This window comes from Ceratotherium simum, chromosome 24, assembly GCF_057802395.1.
Source record: "Ceratotherium simum simum isolate JZ-2026a chromosome 24, ASM5780239v1, whole genome shotgun sequence".
Taxonomy (NCBI): domain Eukaryota; kingdom Metazoa; phylum Chordata; class Mammalia; order Perissodactyla; family Rhinocerotidae; genus Ceratotherium; species Ceratotherium simum.
In genome coordinates this window covers 48,557,614-48,572,449 of record NC_141923.1, presented here as the reverse complement: position 1 = coordinate 48,572,449, position 14,836 = coordinate 48,557,614, and the positions used below count along the sequence as shown (strand labels likewise).

The following is a 14,836-nucleotide window of genomic DNA, read 5'->3' as shown; positions in this document are numbered from 1 at the left end:
GTGCTACTTTTGATTTGGCTGAATAAGGTTTCATGTAATTCCAAAGGGTTGATTTTCTTTATGCCTGTTTCTAGACCACAGCAGAGAATAGAAGTAAAATTAGAGACGTTTTACTAATCTGAAAGACCATAATACATTGTACTAATTTTACCCAAACTGCTTATAAAAAGCACTGTGGAAGTTCAAATATCTGACTTTTCAGGACTGTATTTAAAGTTTGAATGTCTCTTTGATATATAGAGCACATCTGCATTTCTGCTGAATGTGGCTAGGAAATGCTCCCTAAATAATAAGCTCATTAGCAAATTATTACAACTATGAAAACACCTCACAGATTCACTTATATGGTACATATTTTGTATAGGTTTAAATTGCTGATGGTAAATAACTCAACTTTTTTTTTCTAGGAAATTTTACCTGGATTGTTTTTAGGCCCATATTCTTCTGCTATGAAAAGCAAGGTATGAACTTTAGGTTAGGTTCATCAAGAGATTTTATTAACCAACTTTTTTGGAGTAAATTTCTTTAGTAGTAGGAGTTTTATTTGAGGGAGGATCCACAAATATTGTGTGTTAATGGTAATTGTCACTTTTGAGTACCTAAGCTCTTTGCAAATTTTACTGCACGAGTCATTCTCAAGTGTTTCACCACAAAGCACAGATGAGTTTTTATATTTTATTTTTCTCACGAAATCTCTGTTTGAAAGATTTACCAAATAATTGACCTTTATTTAATAATCTATTTGCTCTCTAAAACATTAAACATCTGTAATTGCTAATCATACCTTCTGAACAATATGAGATACAATTAAAGCCCAAAATAAGGATATTTGACATTTTAGTTTACCTTTCCTTATCAGGGTTAAAAGTATGTGCGTGCACATGTGTGTGTTTTCATTGAAGTGACTCAAATCCTATTTCTGGTTTTCCAGACTTGAGAGCTCTGGATGCTCCAGGTTATAAAGTATTGCATGATAGATAGATAGATAGATAGATAGATAGATAGATAGATAGATGTCCTTTATAGTCAAACTGAAATGGATTTCTTCAGTTACACAGTTGAAAGGGTAAATCTCATTTTAATATATATAGCAATGTTGCCATTTCTTAGAGGATTCAGCCCTATGAATTATGACAATGCTGCTAATTCTCTTTGATTTATAATATGAAACTTTGTATCACAAATGTTTTCCCCAGTACCTGCCTATTTAGAAGGCGGTATTCTTCTTTATGATAGCTACCTATAGTAGGTTTTGTAAACACTGTATAATTTTAAACTTTCATGATATAATTTAATATATTTATGAATTTTACATGATTGGGAGTTTTTTAGAGTCATTCCTTTTGAAACTGGAAGGCTTTTTGAGGCCTACCTAAGAGTAATCCTAGTCATTTTGACGGCCGTATAGCTAGTTGGAAAGATGAGGTATTGGTTAAAAAAAAAAAAATTCCAAGGAAAGGATAGGATAGATAACTATAGACTTAACTGTGACTTACTTTGTAAAGACAAACCTAAGCAAGTTATTGCCCAAATAATGTAGTATTTACAAAATGCCTGCTTTCAAAATGGTTTTAGAATTATTTGCTTTTTGTATTCCCACTGCACTTTGTTTGTCACATTAAATTATAAGTATTTGTTTACAGATCTAGCTCCTTAAAACCTCTTGCCCCTCAATTTCCCCATGGTCTTATTACACTGAGGAAAAGCCTCTATGGCAGAATTTGATTATTTCCCACCCTGAGTCACCATAGTACAGCTCATATTTCTTTTTGTACCATCATCCAAAAAGTATGTAACAACAACAACAAATAATAATACTAGAGATAAAGAAACTTTGGGGAATAAACTCCTTTTCTAAGACTCATTTAGTTAAACCTATCTCTTATTACCTTCAAATATGTTTTTAATAAAAGGGACAGATTTAGGCTGTTTATAACTAATAAACTATTTCTTTTTGTAAAATTTTTCTGTTTGTAGGTGTGAGATAAGGTTGTAATTTGATTTATATTGAAAATTAAAAATATTGTGTTTGCAATTAATATTTGGGTTCTATTTTATTTTTTATTTATTTTTTTTTTAAAAGGTTTATTTATTTATTTTTCCCCCCAAAGCCCCAGTAGATAGTTGTATGTCATAGCTGCACATCCTTCTAGTTGCTGCATGTGGGACACGGCCTCAGCATGGCCGGAGAAGAGGTGCGTCGGTGCACGCCCGGGATCCGAACCCAGGCCGCCAGCAGCGGAGCGCACGCACTTAACCGCTAAGCCATGGGGCCGGCCCTGGGTTCTATTTTATTAAGGTTCATTTTTACTTAGTAATAGTATAAGGTACCTTCAAAGCTTATTAAAACAGATTTTTATCCGGGATTATGTATCTAATAGTTTCTCACCTTAATAAAGTAGGTAGGAAAACTTATTCATATATCATAGATCAAATGTAAACAAAGGAATGAATGTTGAATTCCTTTTGGAGGTTTGATAAGTGTGAATATGGAACATTGATTAATTATTAATCCTTCCAAATGCTTACCTCCCTTCCCTTAACTCAAGTTAGGATGTACTCAGGAAATACAAAGGTAATTGAACTCTAATCTATGCCAGACATAGGAAAAATTGCTGCAGAAACATTTAATATTTAAAACTTTGAGAACTATATTTTCTTAGCTCAGGCTGCTAAAATAAAATACCATACACCGGATGGCTTCAACAGCAGACATTTATTTCTCACAGTTCTAGAGACTGGGATGTCTGAGATCAGGCTGCCAGCATGATTACATTTGGGTAAGGGCCCTATTCCTGGCTTGCAGACTGCTACCTTCTTGCTGTGTCCTCAGGTCGTGGAGAGAGGAAGCTCTGATGTCTCTTCTTCTTCTTATAAGGGCACTAATTCCATCATGGGGGCTCCACCCTCATGACCTCATCTAAATCTATCTTATTACCTCCCAAAGGCCAACTTTGGGGAAGAGACAAACATTCAGTCCATAACAAATATAAATTATTCTTTGACTTTTCTCATGAATTATTAGTATTACTGTTCTGGACTGTTTAATGCAGAAAGTGAGAATTAAACATATAGGATTATGAGCTGAAAATATCATAAACTTGAGATTATTAATTCTGCTTCCTCCTGCCAGCGTGAGTTGTTAATTCATTTATGGAACACCTACCATGCTCCAGGCACTGTTACACGTACTTAATGTGAATCAGTGAACAAATGAAATCCTTGTTCTCATGGAATTTGCTTTTTTTTTTTTGTGAGGGGGTCAGCCCTGTGCTAACATCTGCCAATCCTCCTCTTTTTGCTGAGGAAGACTGGCCCTGGGCTAACATCTCTGCCCATCTTCCTCCGCTTTATACAGGACGCCACCACAGCATGGCCTGACAAGCAGTGCGTTGGTGCATGCCCGGGATCCGAACTGGCGAACCCTGGGCCGCCACAGCAGAGCGCGTGCTCTTAACTGCTTGCGCCACCCAGCTGGCCCCTGCATTCTTTTTTTTGTTTTTTCCCTGTGAGGAAGATCAGCCCTGAGCTAACATCCATGCCAATCCTCCTCTTTTTGCTGAGGAAGACTGGCCCTGGGCTAACATCTGTGCCTGTCATCCTCCACTTTATATGGGACACCGCCACAGCGTGGCCTGACATGTGGCGCGTCGGCCCTGGATCCGAACCGGGGCGGCCAGCAGTGGAGTGCGTGTACTTAATTGCTGTGGCACAGGGCCGGCCCCCTGGAATTTACATTCTAACTACTAAAATAACATGTTATCTGTAAATTCACTGAAACCTATAATCACTTGCAAATAAAAATTTATTTAATAATTTCTAGAGTTGTCATGTTAAATTGCTTTAAATATAGAGCCAAAAAAGCACCACAGAATATAATAAGATATCATTTGGAGTTGCCAGTTTTAACTTTAGGGAATTTTATTTTATTTTATTTTATTTTTATTTATTTATTTTTTTTTAAAGATTTTATTTATTTATTTTTCCCCCAAAGCCCCAGTACATAGTTGTCTGTCATAGCTGCACATCCTTCTAGTTGCTGTATGTGGGACGCGGCCTCAGCATGGCTGGAGGAGTGGTGCCTCGGTGCGCACCCGGGATCCGATCCCGGGCCGCCGGCAGCGGAGCGCACGCACTTAACCGCTAAGACACGGGGCCGGCCCAACTTTAGGGAATTTTAAACCATGAAAGGTTAATTAGATTCCGTGAATTGTATAAATTAATTCTGGTTTGTAGTAGAAAAAGTGTACTGGGAGAGGCAGGGAGTAGTCGAGAGATTTGGGCTTTGGTACTGCTATTAACTAGGTCAGTGATGTTGAACAATTGTTTATGTCTTAGTAGTCCCCTCTAAGGAATGAAGATTGTAGTCAATATATGTAACTACCATTTACTAAACACTTGCCATGTGTCCCAGGCACTATGCCAAACACCTTACATATACAGTAGTCCCCCCTTATCCTCCGGGTGTAGGTTCCAAGACCCCCAGTGGATGCCTGAAACCATGGGTAGTACCAAACTCTATATATACTATGTTTTGTCCTATATGTCCATACCTATAATAAAGTTTAATTTATAAATTAGAGACAGTAAGAGATTAACAATAATAATAAAACAATGATAAGCAATATACTGTAATAAAAGTTACTGTAGATCTTAGCAACCTCAGCATACAATTTTTTTTCTTTCCTTATTAAGTCGAGAACTTTCACCTTTTCTCTTCAAGGAAGCATTTTATGGCTTATCTTTGGCAGATCTAAATTGCTGGCATCACTGCTCTCGCACTTCAGGGCCATTAACAGGTGTACCTCATTTTATTGCACTTTGAACATAATGTGTTTTTTATAAGACCCTCCACCAGCAAAAAGATTACGACTTGTTGAAGGCTTGGATGATGGTTAGCATTTTTTAGCGAGAAACTATTTTTAAATTAAGGTATATATGTTGTTTTTTTAGGCATAATGCTATTGCACACTTACTGGACTACAGTATAGTGTAAACATGACTTTTATATGCACTGAAAAACCAAAAAATTCATGTGACTCACTTTATTGTGATATTCTCTTTATTGCGTGGTCTGGAACCCAACCCACGATGCTCCATGGTATGCCTGTATTAAGTAAAACAAGAGTAATTTGAACACAAGCACTGTGATACCATGACAGTTGATCTGATAACCCAGACGGCTGCTAAGTACTAACAGGTGGTAGTGTATACAGCTGGATACGCTGGACAAAGGGATGGTTCACGTCCTGGGTGGGACGGAGTAGGGTGGCTTAAGACTTCATCACACTACTCAGAATGGCACCTGATTTAAAACTTGTGAATTGTTTATTTCTGTAATTTTCCATTTAATATATTGGACCTTGGTTGACTGTGGGTAACTGAAACTCCAGAGAGTGAAACCGTGGATTAGGGGGGATCATTGTATTATTTTATATAATTCTCACAACCACTCAGTGACTAGATAGTGTTTTCCCCATTTTCACATGAGAAAACTGGGCAGTAGCGCTCAGGTCATTAGCAGAGCTGGGATATAGAGCTTGGGCTCTCATACTCCAAAGCCCATGCCTTTAACCACTATATAGTATGTTTCCCAAATAAATTATCTTATCCCATCAAGCTCTAAAATTATAGATGTAAAATAATCCTTAGTTTTTTGAGGACATGTAGTGTATTAACCTTGAATCATTGAAGTATCGTGCTGATCACTTCAGGTATATTATTACAAAATTAGCTTTAATTTCCTGTACTTGAGGCTCAGATATGGCTATATTAATTCTAATGTTGAGTCCTGTGTATTTTCAAACATCTGTATTACGGTAAGATAGTGTTTTGTATTTTAAACTATTTCTCTCTCCTGCTTTCCCCCTTTTTTTTTTATAGCTACCTATACTACAGAAACATGGAATAACCCATATAATATGCATAAGACAAAATATTGAAGCAAACTTTATTAAACCAAACTTTCAACAGTTATTTAGGTAAGAATCATTGCTGTGATTTATAAAAATTAAGGGTAGCAAACATGTAATGTTTTTATTTCAAGTTGAATCTTATAGTACATCATTTAAAAAATAAATTTCTTTTAAGATATTTTAAGTAATTCTTGCGCATAATGCAGAATTCTAAAGTTTCAAAAGAATGTATACTGAAAAGTAGGTTTCCCTATTCGTGTCCCCTCCCTAGAGGTGTCCATTGTTACTTCTTCCAGAGTTATATTACATCTACAAGCATATTCCTACAGATAAAGTTGTATTTTTCACACTGGCTTTTAAAAAAATTGTTACATTTTTTGGAGATTGCTTCATATTATTACTTAGAAAGCTGCATTATGCTTTTTAAGTTCGTAGTAATCCATTGTATAGTTATACTAAAATTTATTCAACACATCTCCTCTTTTTGGACATTTAGATTGGTTGCAGATTTTTGCTAATATAGTGAGTATCCCTGTTAATTCGTATGTGAATATATCAATAGGATAAATTTGTAGAAGTGGAATTGCTGGATCAAAGAATGTGAGCATTTAAAATTTTAATAGATGTTGCAGATTGCCCTCCAGTGAGTTGTTTCGGTTTACATTCCACTTTAGGGTACGGTTGTTGTCAGAATTCTTACAGTTCTTACATTGGATTATCCTTGGATCCTGAGCTTCAACTTCTCTGTGATAAGCCCTGAATTTGACGTTGTTACCACCTAAATAATCATTAAAGCACTGTAATTCTTTTTTTTTTTTTTTTGTGAGGAAGATCAGCCCTGAGCTGACATCCATACCAATCCTCCTCTTTTTGCTGAGGAAGACCGGCTCTGAGCTAACATCTATTGCCAATCCTCCTCCTTTTTTTATCTCCCCAAAGCCCCAGTAGATAGCTGTATGTTATAGTTGCACATCCTTCTAGTTGCTGTATGTGGGACTCGGCCTCAGCATGGCCGGAGAAGCAGTGCGTTGGTGTGCGCCCGGGATCCGAACCCGGGCTACCAGTAGCGGAGCGCGCGCATTTAACTGCTAAGCCACGGGGCCGACCTGCACTGTAATTCTTAAAGCAATATTGACTTTAATAATTAATATCATAACTTTACCTATAGTTGTGTTAAAAGACAGGTAGTCTTGGATAGGTTAGAAATGGAAGTTTTTCACAAAATTAAATAAGCCTGGCATATTAATAATGCCTTATTTTAAATGTTTTCCAAACTGTAAAATTCCAGGACAGGTGGTCTCTTGGCTGTTTTCTGCTCTACTGAAGGTTAGTTCAAACAATGAATGTTTGACTCATGGCTTCTATTTTGATTAGCTCCTTCTCTGTCAGACTTGGGACTTCCTCTGAATTTTCCTATGTAGGGTTGTGAGGAGGGAGTCACAGGGCCACTCAGAGAAGAATCTACTGGTCCTGGGGAAGTTAGTAGAAATAGAAGAATAACAATAAGGAATACAGGCACTTTTTGTCTTTATTTTCTAGGTCCATTGTGATCTAGAGAAAGGTTTCTTCCTGCTTGTGATTTTTCTATTTTAACCAGATAGAGTTATTATACTAAAATATCAGAGAAATGTTAACATGTTATTTGAGACTTTAATGCCATGGCTTCAAACAATATAAAATCTATGACCCTGTTCTTGGGAATATGTTACCTTGAAAGTTTTTCCGAATTCTTTTCATGGTTCCCAAAAATTTTCAAGTTTCTTATACATAAAGAGAGTTTTATCTGAAAGTGTGCTTATCACAAAATATTCTATTTTCAGGTATTTGGTGTTGGATATTGCAGATAATCCAGTTGAAAATATAATACGTTTTTTCCCTGTGGTAAGTATCAATATTTTAATGTCATTCAAAATTTATTTATGATTTGACCTCTTAATTGTGGTTCTGAAACTTAATGATAATGAAACATAATTCCCTCATAATTCCCCATGATTCCCTATCCTGCTTTTACTTTGTTATGACTGAAAATTGTGGGATTATAGTTTAAAGGAAATTTATTATTTTTAAAACCTTTTTATGATCTCCAAATATTTGAGAAATCATACTTTGAATTTATTAAATTCAAATTAAATTTTAGCTCCTATAATTTTTTGAACTTGTTATATAGTTGCATATGTAGCATTTTGGAAATTCCTTAATTAAGGTAATTTTTATTGTAAATTAGCATAAAATTATTTTCAGTATATTTTATTTCACTATATATGTATTTTATGCTTATGTTAATCTACATGTTTTATTATAACGCATTGTCTTTTGCCTTCAGACTAAAGAATTTATTGATGGGAGCTTACAAACTGGAGGTAAATAATACTTCCTTTACTTAGCTAATATTTATTTTTAGGAGATTGTTATAGTTAATTTTTTACTTAATATTTATCTTAAATGCAGGATATGGAAGTTGTAATTATATATAATAGGCTATTCTAAGATTTGCCTTTTCTCAACTTCTTGTTTCATTTGGATAGGCTTTCGTGACTATGCCTATAGAACTATTTTCAAATTCTGGGTCACCTTTAAATCTCTTTAACCTATAAGTCTGTTGTATTTTCTACACAGTATAAATAAATTGTAAAGATTTGAAAATTAATAAATATCCAAGTTGTATGTGTAAAATATAAAATGTTTAAGAAAAGATTTATTTTACTATAGGGTGATACATAGTTTCAATATATTTTAGCTGCTGAATCAGATGTTTTTCTATCAGAATAACTATTTCTTGTTTTTCAGGAAAAGTTCTTGTCCATGGAAATGCAGGAATCTCCAGGAGGTATGAATTAAGAGATAATCTTTCTTTCTCTAGAATTTAATTAATGAGTTGTATTTTCTGTTATTTTCTAAAATTTTTTCCCCCTCTTCAGTGCTGCCTTTGTTATTGCATACATTATGGAAACATTTGGAGTGAAGTACAGGTAAGAAAGTACCCTGAAACCTAGCCACAGTTTAAATTCTCATTAAAATGAGTTAATGGAGACAATTTGGGAGTTTGAAGTTAATATTCTCCTGATTTAGTCATTTAATCATTTTTGATTAGCCAGACTCTTACATCCCATGATTAGTCTCTTAACTTTTGTAGCTTTTCTACCTTGTATACATTTGCTTACGCTAATATTTTGTGGTTTGGGGGAGCTACTCTTGTTATTTTAAGAAGCCGAGGTAGTTGTAGTGGGAATAACCCATGGAAAACTACATACTTACTACTAGGGAATTGATTAATTGGAGTTTAAAAATTCTTAGACACAGGTGTTATTGCTTGCCTTGTTTAAAAGGCAAATTTATTGTTTTCCTTTAATAGTAGTTGGATGAAAAATTACCTCGAAATTCTTTTATTTCAATTTACAATTCAGTGATTATCAAGAATCATCTTTTCCAAGCATACTGCATAGATAAAAAAAAGGGAGAGAGGCTCGTGAGCTTCTCACCCAAAAACAAAACAAAAACCCGGCCAGTGTTTCCTTTCTTAGGGTATCTCATTGTCCAAGTTAGAAATCTTGTTGTAATCATTGACACCTCCTTCTCTTTCACTCCTCATTCCCAAACTGATGCATTACCAAATCCTGTCTGTTTTATGTTGTAAAATATACCTTGAGTATGTCTTTTTTATCTTTCTCTTCGTCATCATTTAATCCCCCTTATCTAAGCTCCAATCATGTCTCCCTTGGGCTCTTCCAGTAGTAGCCTTCTTAGTGGTCTCATGCATTTTTTCCTTCTCAAGTCTGTTCTATTCTCCACACTACCGTTGGAATGATCTTTTCAAAAGATAAATGCAATCATATATCACCATACCCTAAAAAGATCTCAAAAGTTTCTGATCTTTAGTAGTTCTTAACATGACCAATGAAACTTTGCATGACATACCCCTATAAACCTCTCCATTCTTATACCATGTTCCCCATTACTCTCGACACTTGAGCTATGTTTACCATTAGATCCACATGCCTGGTACATAGTAGACATTGCAGTTCTTGTTTAGTTTGTTTGGTATCCTTTATGTTTAAATTATAATGGAAAAGTTTGCTTAAAAGTATCAATTCTTAAAGGAATATTATTTGAATATAAATGCCTTGTTTACTTAATTGAAAAAGATTAACGCTTGGTAGACTTTATGTTTTATATATTCTCTTTATTACTTAGTGTCTTGTCAGTAATAATATTAATAGTGAAAATAACTTCCATTTACTGGGTACTATTCTAGGCACTTCTATCTCATTTAAGCCTCATAACAACAGAAAGCAGTAGATATACTTCCCCTCATTTCACCAGTGATAATACTTTGAGCATGTACTGTGTGACAGATGCCATACAAGGTGCTGTACACTTAATTTTTCCCGTCTTCACAATAGCCCTCCAAGGTAGGAATTATTATAATTCCCAATTTACAGATGAGAAAAAGCTTAGAGAAGTTGAGAGCTGGTGAGCAGAGGGATTTAGTCTGACCATGCTGTCGATTTTTCCATGACAACTCACTACCCCTCTGTAATATAAGCTGTATGATTATGATTTCCTATTTTAGGTAAATTTTTAGATAAGTTCCTATTTTAGATAAATTCTGGAAAAATTGAGATTCATGAAATAACACCATTGCCTTGGTTTTCTTTTTCTGTTTTCAGAGATGCATTTGCTTATGTTCAAGAAAGAAGATTTTGTATTAATCCTAATGCTGGATTTGTCCATCAACTTCAGGTAACTTCTCTCTTCTTCTTTAAGGCAGTCAGAAAATAGGATAATTAAAGTCTTATGTCCATATAAAAATTGCCGTAATCTGACTAATTTGATTTATTCAAATTTCTATCTCTGTTTAAAAGTATTTTCTTAAAAGCTGCCATGGCCAAGAAAAAAGAGTTAAAGGCACATTGTTTAAATCTACGGTAAAATAATTGATGTTAGAAATTTCTTCAGTTTTTTCTCTATTTTGATCACACAAACAGAGCATAAGAGTTTTGATTCTAAGTATACTACGTATAGCAGCTTTTTCTATTTTATATGCTTTATCTTTTCCATGTTTCAAATTTTGTTGAAAAAAAGACAGTAAGATAAACCTGTTAATTATCTAATTAAACTAGTTTATTTAATATTTTACAAGAAGGAAAATCATAGGTTGAAGAATGTGTTCTAGGTAATTCTGTCCAGTTATGCGAGAATACATCTCACATTGACACATCAAGAGCATTACAAAATGGGTTGCCTCAGTTATTAAAGTTGAAATTTTACTTCATTTTTATTTTTAATTTACTTTTAGTTTTTACTTCATTCATTTAAAAGAGAAATAGTAGTAGCTCTGACTTCAGCTTGTTTATGTAAAATGTTTCATTTTATTTCTTCCTTATAATTATATTACAGAATACAAAACTATAATTTATAAGTTTCTTTGCCTTTTAACTCTGTTGTGTAAAAACATTCTCTTTTTAAACTGATTTTTGTATTTGAAAAAGTAGTATATACCCATGTTTAAAAAAATTAAAATTCAGCAATGCCTAAGGAGAATACAATGAAAAGTAAGTCTCCTCAATAGTAAATCTTGAAGATCATTCTAAAACAGTGTGTATAGCTATACCTGCATACTATTTATATATATACATATATATATATGTATGTACGTATATGTATCACAGTATTATATGACCAATTTCTTATACATGGACCTTTAGATTTTTTTCTAGCCTTTCATGATTATAAACAGTATTGGAAAGAATAATTTGGTAGGTACATCTTTGTTTACATATGTGAATATTCCTGTAAGATAATTGATCAAGGTGGAATTGTTGGAAAGCATTTGAAATTTGATGTTGCCAGATAACCTCTAAAAAGACTGAAATAGTGTAAACTTACACCACCAAGAAACAGGAGTACCTGTTTCCACATACCCTAATACAATACCAGTAGCCAAAATCATGTTGGTAAAAGTGGCAGCTCCTTATGGTTTGCCCATTTTTTTATTAGGTTATTGGTCTTTTTCTCATTGGTTTGTAAGAGCTCTGTGTATATTAAGGAAATTTATCTTAGGCAACTGATTTGAAATGCCATTTTTATAAAACGTACCAAATTCTGATTTGTACTTGGGTCTATTTCTGAACTTTGTATTCTGTTCCATTGATCTGTTTATTGCTCTACCTGTATGAAACAATTTTAAATACTATAATATTATATAAATAATTTATGGTATGGTTCAAGATCCCCTCATTGATGTTCTTTCTAGAATGCTCCTGGCAAGTTTTTACATTTGTTTTTTGGTGTCAGCTTAGTCATTTTTAGTGCCAACCTGTAGTTATTTTTAGTAAAATTATCTCTACGTTCAGAGTTCAGAAAGAATTGACACCTTTAAATTTTTAGTCTTCTTCTCTAAGAGTACGTTCTATTTATTCAAGTCAACTTCTATGTCCTTTAGTGTTTTAGTTGTCTTTGTATAGAATATGTGAATTTCTTATGAAATTTATTCCTAAGTATTTTGTTTTGCTCCCATTGTGAATGAAATTATTTTCTAATTGGTTATTTGTGTATAGGAAACCTACTTATTTTTATTAAGTTTTCAGTTGGCAACCTTTTTAAACTTGTATTGATTCTACAAAAATTTCTAGTTGATTTTCTTAGCTGTTCATCACCTTCAAATCATAATTTTACCACTTTTCTAATTTTTTTTTTACTTATTTCTCTCTCATTGGATGTTCATTGTATCAGAACAATAAGGGATAGTCGTGGTAGTACTCATACTTACTCTTTTTTCTTTTTTAATTATTGAGATCACAATGGTTGATAACATTGTGTAATTTCAGGTGTACACCATCATTTATCAATTTCTGTATAGACTGCATCGTGCTCACCACCGGTAGTCTAATTTTTATCCATCACCATACATATGCGCCCCTTTACCCCTTTTGCCCACCCCCCAGGCCCCTTCCCCTCTGGCAACCACTAATCTGTTCTCTTTATCTTCCACATATGAGTGAAATCATGCAGTATTTCTCTTTGTCTGGCTTATTTTGCTTAACATCATACCCTCAAGGTCCATCCATGGTGTTGCAAATGGGATGACTTTCTCTTTTGTTATGGCTGAGTAGTATTCCATTGTATATATATACCACATCTTGTTTATCCATTCATCTGTATAAGGGCACTTGGGTTGCTTCCATTTCTTGGCTGTTGTGACTAATGCTGCAATGAACATGGGGGTGCATAAATCTCTTTGAATTGTTGATTTCAATTTCTTTGAAATCAACCAGTAAATACCCAGTAGTGGGATAGCTGGATCATATGGTATTTCTATTTTTAATTTTTTGAGAAATCTCCATACTGTTTTCCATACTGGCTGCACCAGTTTGCATTGCCACCAGCAGTGTATGAGGGTTCCCTTTTCTCCACAATCCTCGTCAACACTTGTTATTTCTTGTCTTTTTAATAATAGCAATTCTAATGGGTGTGAGGTGATATCTCATTGTAGTTTTGATTTGCATTTTTCTAGTAATCAGTGATGTTGAATGTCTTTTCATGTACCAGTTGGCCATCTGTATATCTTCTTTCGAAAAATGTCTGTTCATATTCTCTGCCCATTTTTTGATCGGGTTGTTTGCTTTTTCTTGTTGAGTTGCATGAGTTCTTTATATATTTTGGAAATTAACCCCTCATTGGGTATATGATTTGCAGATATTTTCTCCCAGTTGGTAGATTGTTTTTTTGTTTCATTCTTGGTTTCCTTTGCCTTGCAGAAGCTTTTTAGTCTGGTGTAGTCCCATTTGCTTTTTCTTTTGTTTCCCTTGCCTGAGTAGAAATGATGTTCAAAAATATACTAAGACTGATGTCAAAGAATGTACTACCTGTATTTTCTTCTAGGAGATTTATGGTTTCAGGTCTTACATTCAAGTCTTTAATCCATTTTGAGTTAATTTTTGTGTATGGTGCAGGATAATGGTCTGCTATCATTCTTTTGCATGTGGCTGTCCAGAGTTCCCAAAATCATGTATTGAAGAGATCTTCCTTTCTCCATTATATGTTCTTGGGTCCTTTCTGGATGATTATCTGTCCGTAGATGTGTGGTTTATTTCTGGGCTTTCAATTCTGTTCCATTGATCTGTGTGTGTGTTTTTCTGCCAGTACCATGCTGTTTTGATTACTGTAGCTTTCTGGTATATTTTGAAGTCAGGGATTGTGATGCCTCCAACTTTGTTCTTTTTTCTCAGGACTGCTTTGGCTGTTTGAGGTTTTTTGTTATTCCATATAAATTTTAGGATTCTTTGCTCAATTTCCATGAAGAATGTCATTGGGATTCTGATTGGGATTGCATTGAATCTGTAGATTGCTTTAGGTAATATGGACATTTTAACTGTGTATATTCTTCCAATCCATGTACATGGAATATCTTTCCATTTCTTTATATAATCATTGATTTCTTTCAGTAATGTCTTACAGTTTCCATTGTATATGTCTTTCACCTCCTTGGTTAAATTTATTCCTTGATATTTTATTCTTTTTTTGCAGTTGTAAATAGGATTGTATTCTTGACTTATCTTTTTGCTGGTTAGTTATTAGTGTATAGAAATAGAACAGATTTTTGTAAATTGATTTTGTACTCTGCAACCTTGCTGTGGTTCTTGATTATTTATAATAGTTTTCTAGTGGATTCTTTAGGGTTTTCTACATGTAGAATCAGGTCATCTGCAAATAGCAAGAGTTTCATTTCTTACTTTCCAATTTGGATTCCTTTTATTTCTTTTCCTTGCCTAATTGCTCTGGCCAGAACCTCCAGTACCGTGTTGAATAAGAGTGGCAAGAATGGGCACCCTTGTCTTGTTCCTATTCTCAGAGGGATGGCTTTCAGTTTTTCACCATTACGTATGATGTTGGCTGTGGGTTTGTCATATGTGGCTTTTATT

At 34.2% G+C, this 14,836-nt stretch overlaps 1 protein-coding gene across 4 annotated transcripts in view; it reads left to right on the top strand.

The window, feature by feature from the left end:
* Positions 1-14,836, top strand: part of STYX (serine/threonine/tyrosine interacting protein) — a 40,463-nt gene that overhangs the window by 12,333 nt on the left and 13,294 nt on the right. For 2 of the 4 annotated variants that reach the window (XM_087448525.1, XM_087448524.1), the window contains 6 exons: positions 5,884-5,981; positions 7,736-7,796; positions 8,239-8,275; positions 8,703-8,742; positions 8,834-8,884; positions 10,583-10,655. In XM_087448525.1, coding sequence (XP_087304651.1) covers positions 5,884-5,981; positions 7,736-7,796; positions 8,239-8,275; positions 8,703-8,742; positions 8,834-8,884; positions 10,583-10,655 — 360 coding nt within the window. Of the gene's footprint in view, positions 1-407; positions 462-5,883; positions 5,982-7,735; positions 7,797-8,238; positions 8,276-8,702; positions 8,743-8,833; positions 8,885-10,582; positions 10,656-14,836 lie in introns of all 4 variants that reach the window. The other 2 variants (XM_004426156.3, XM_014784252.2) reach the window with 2 other exon arrangements.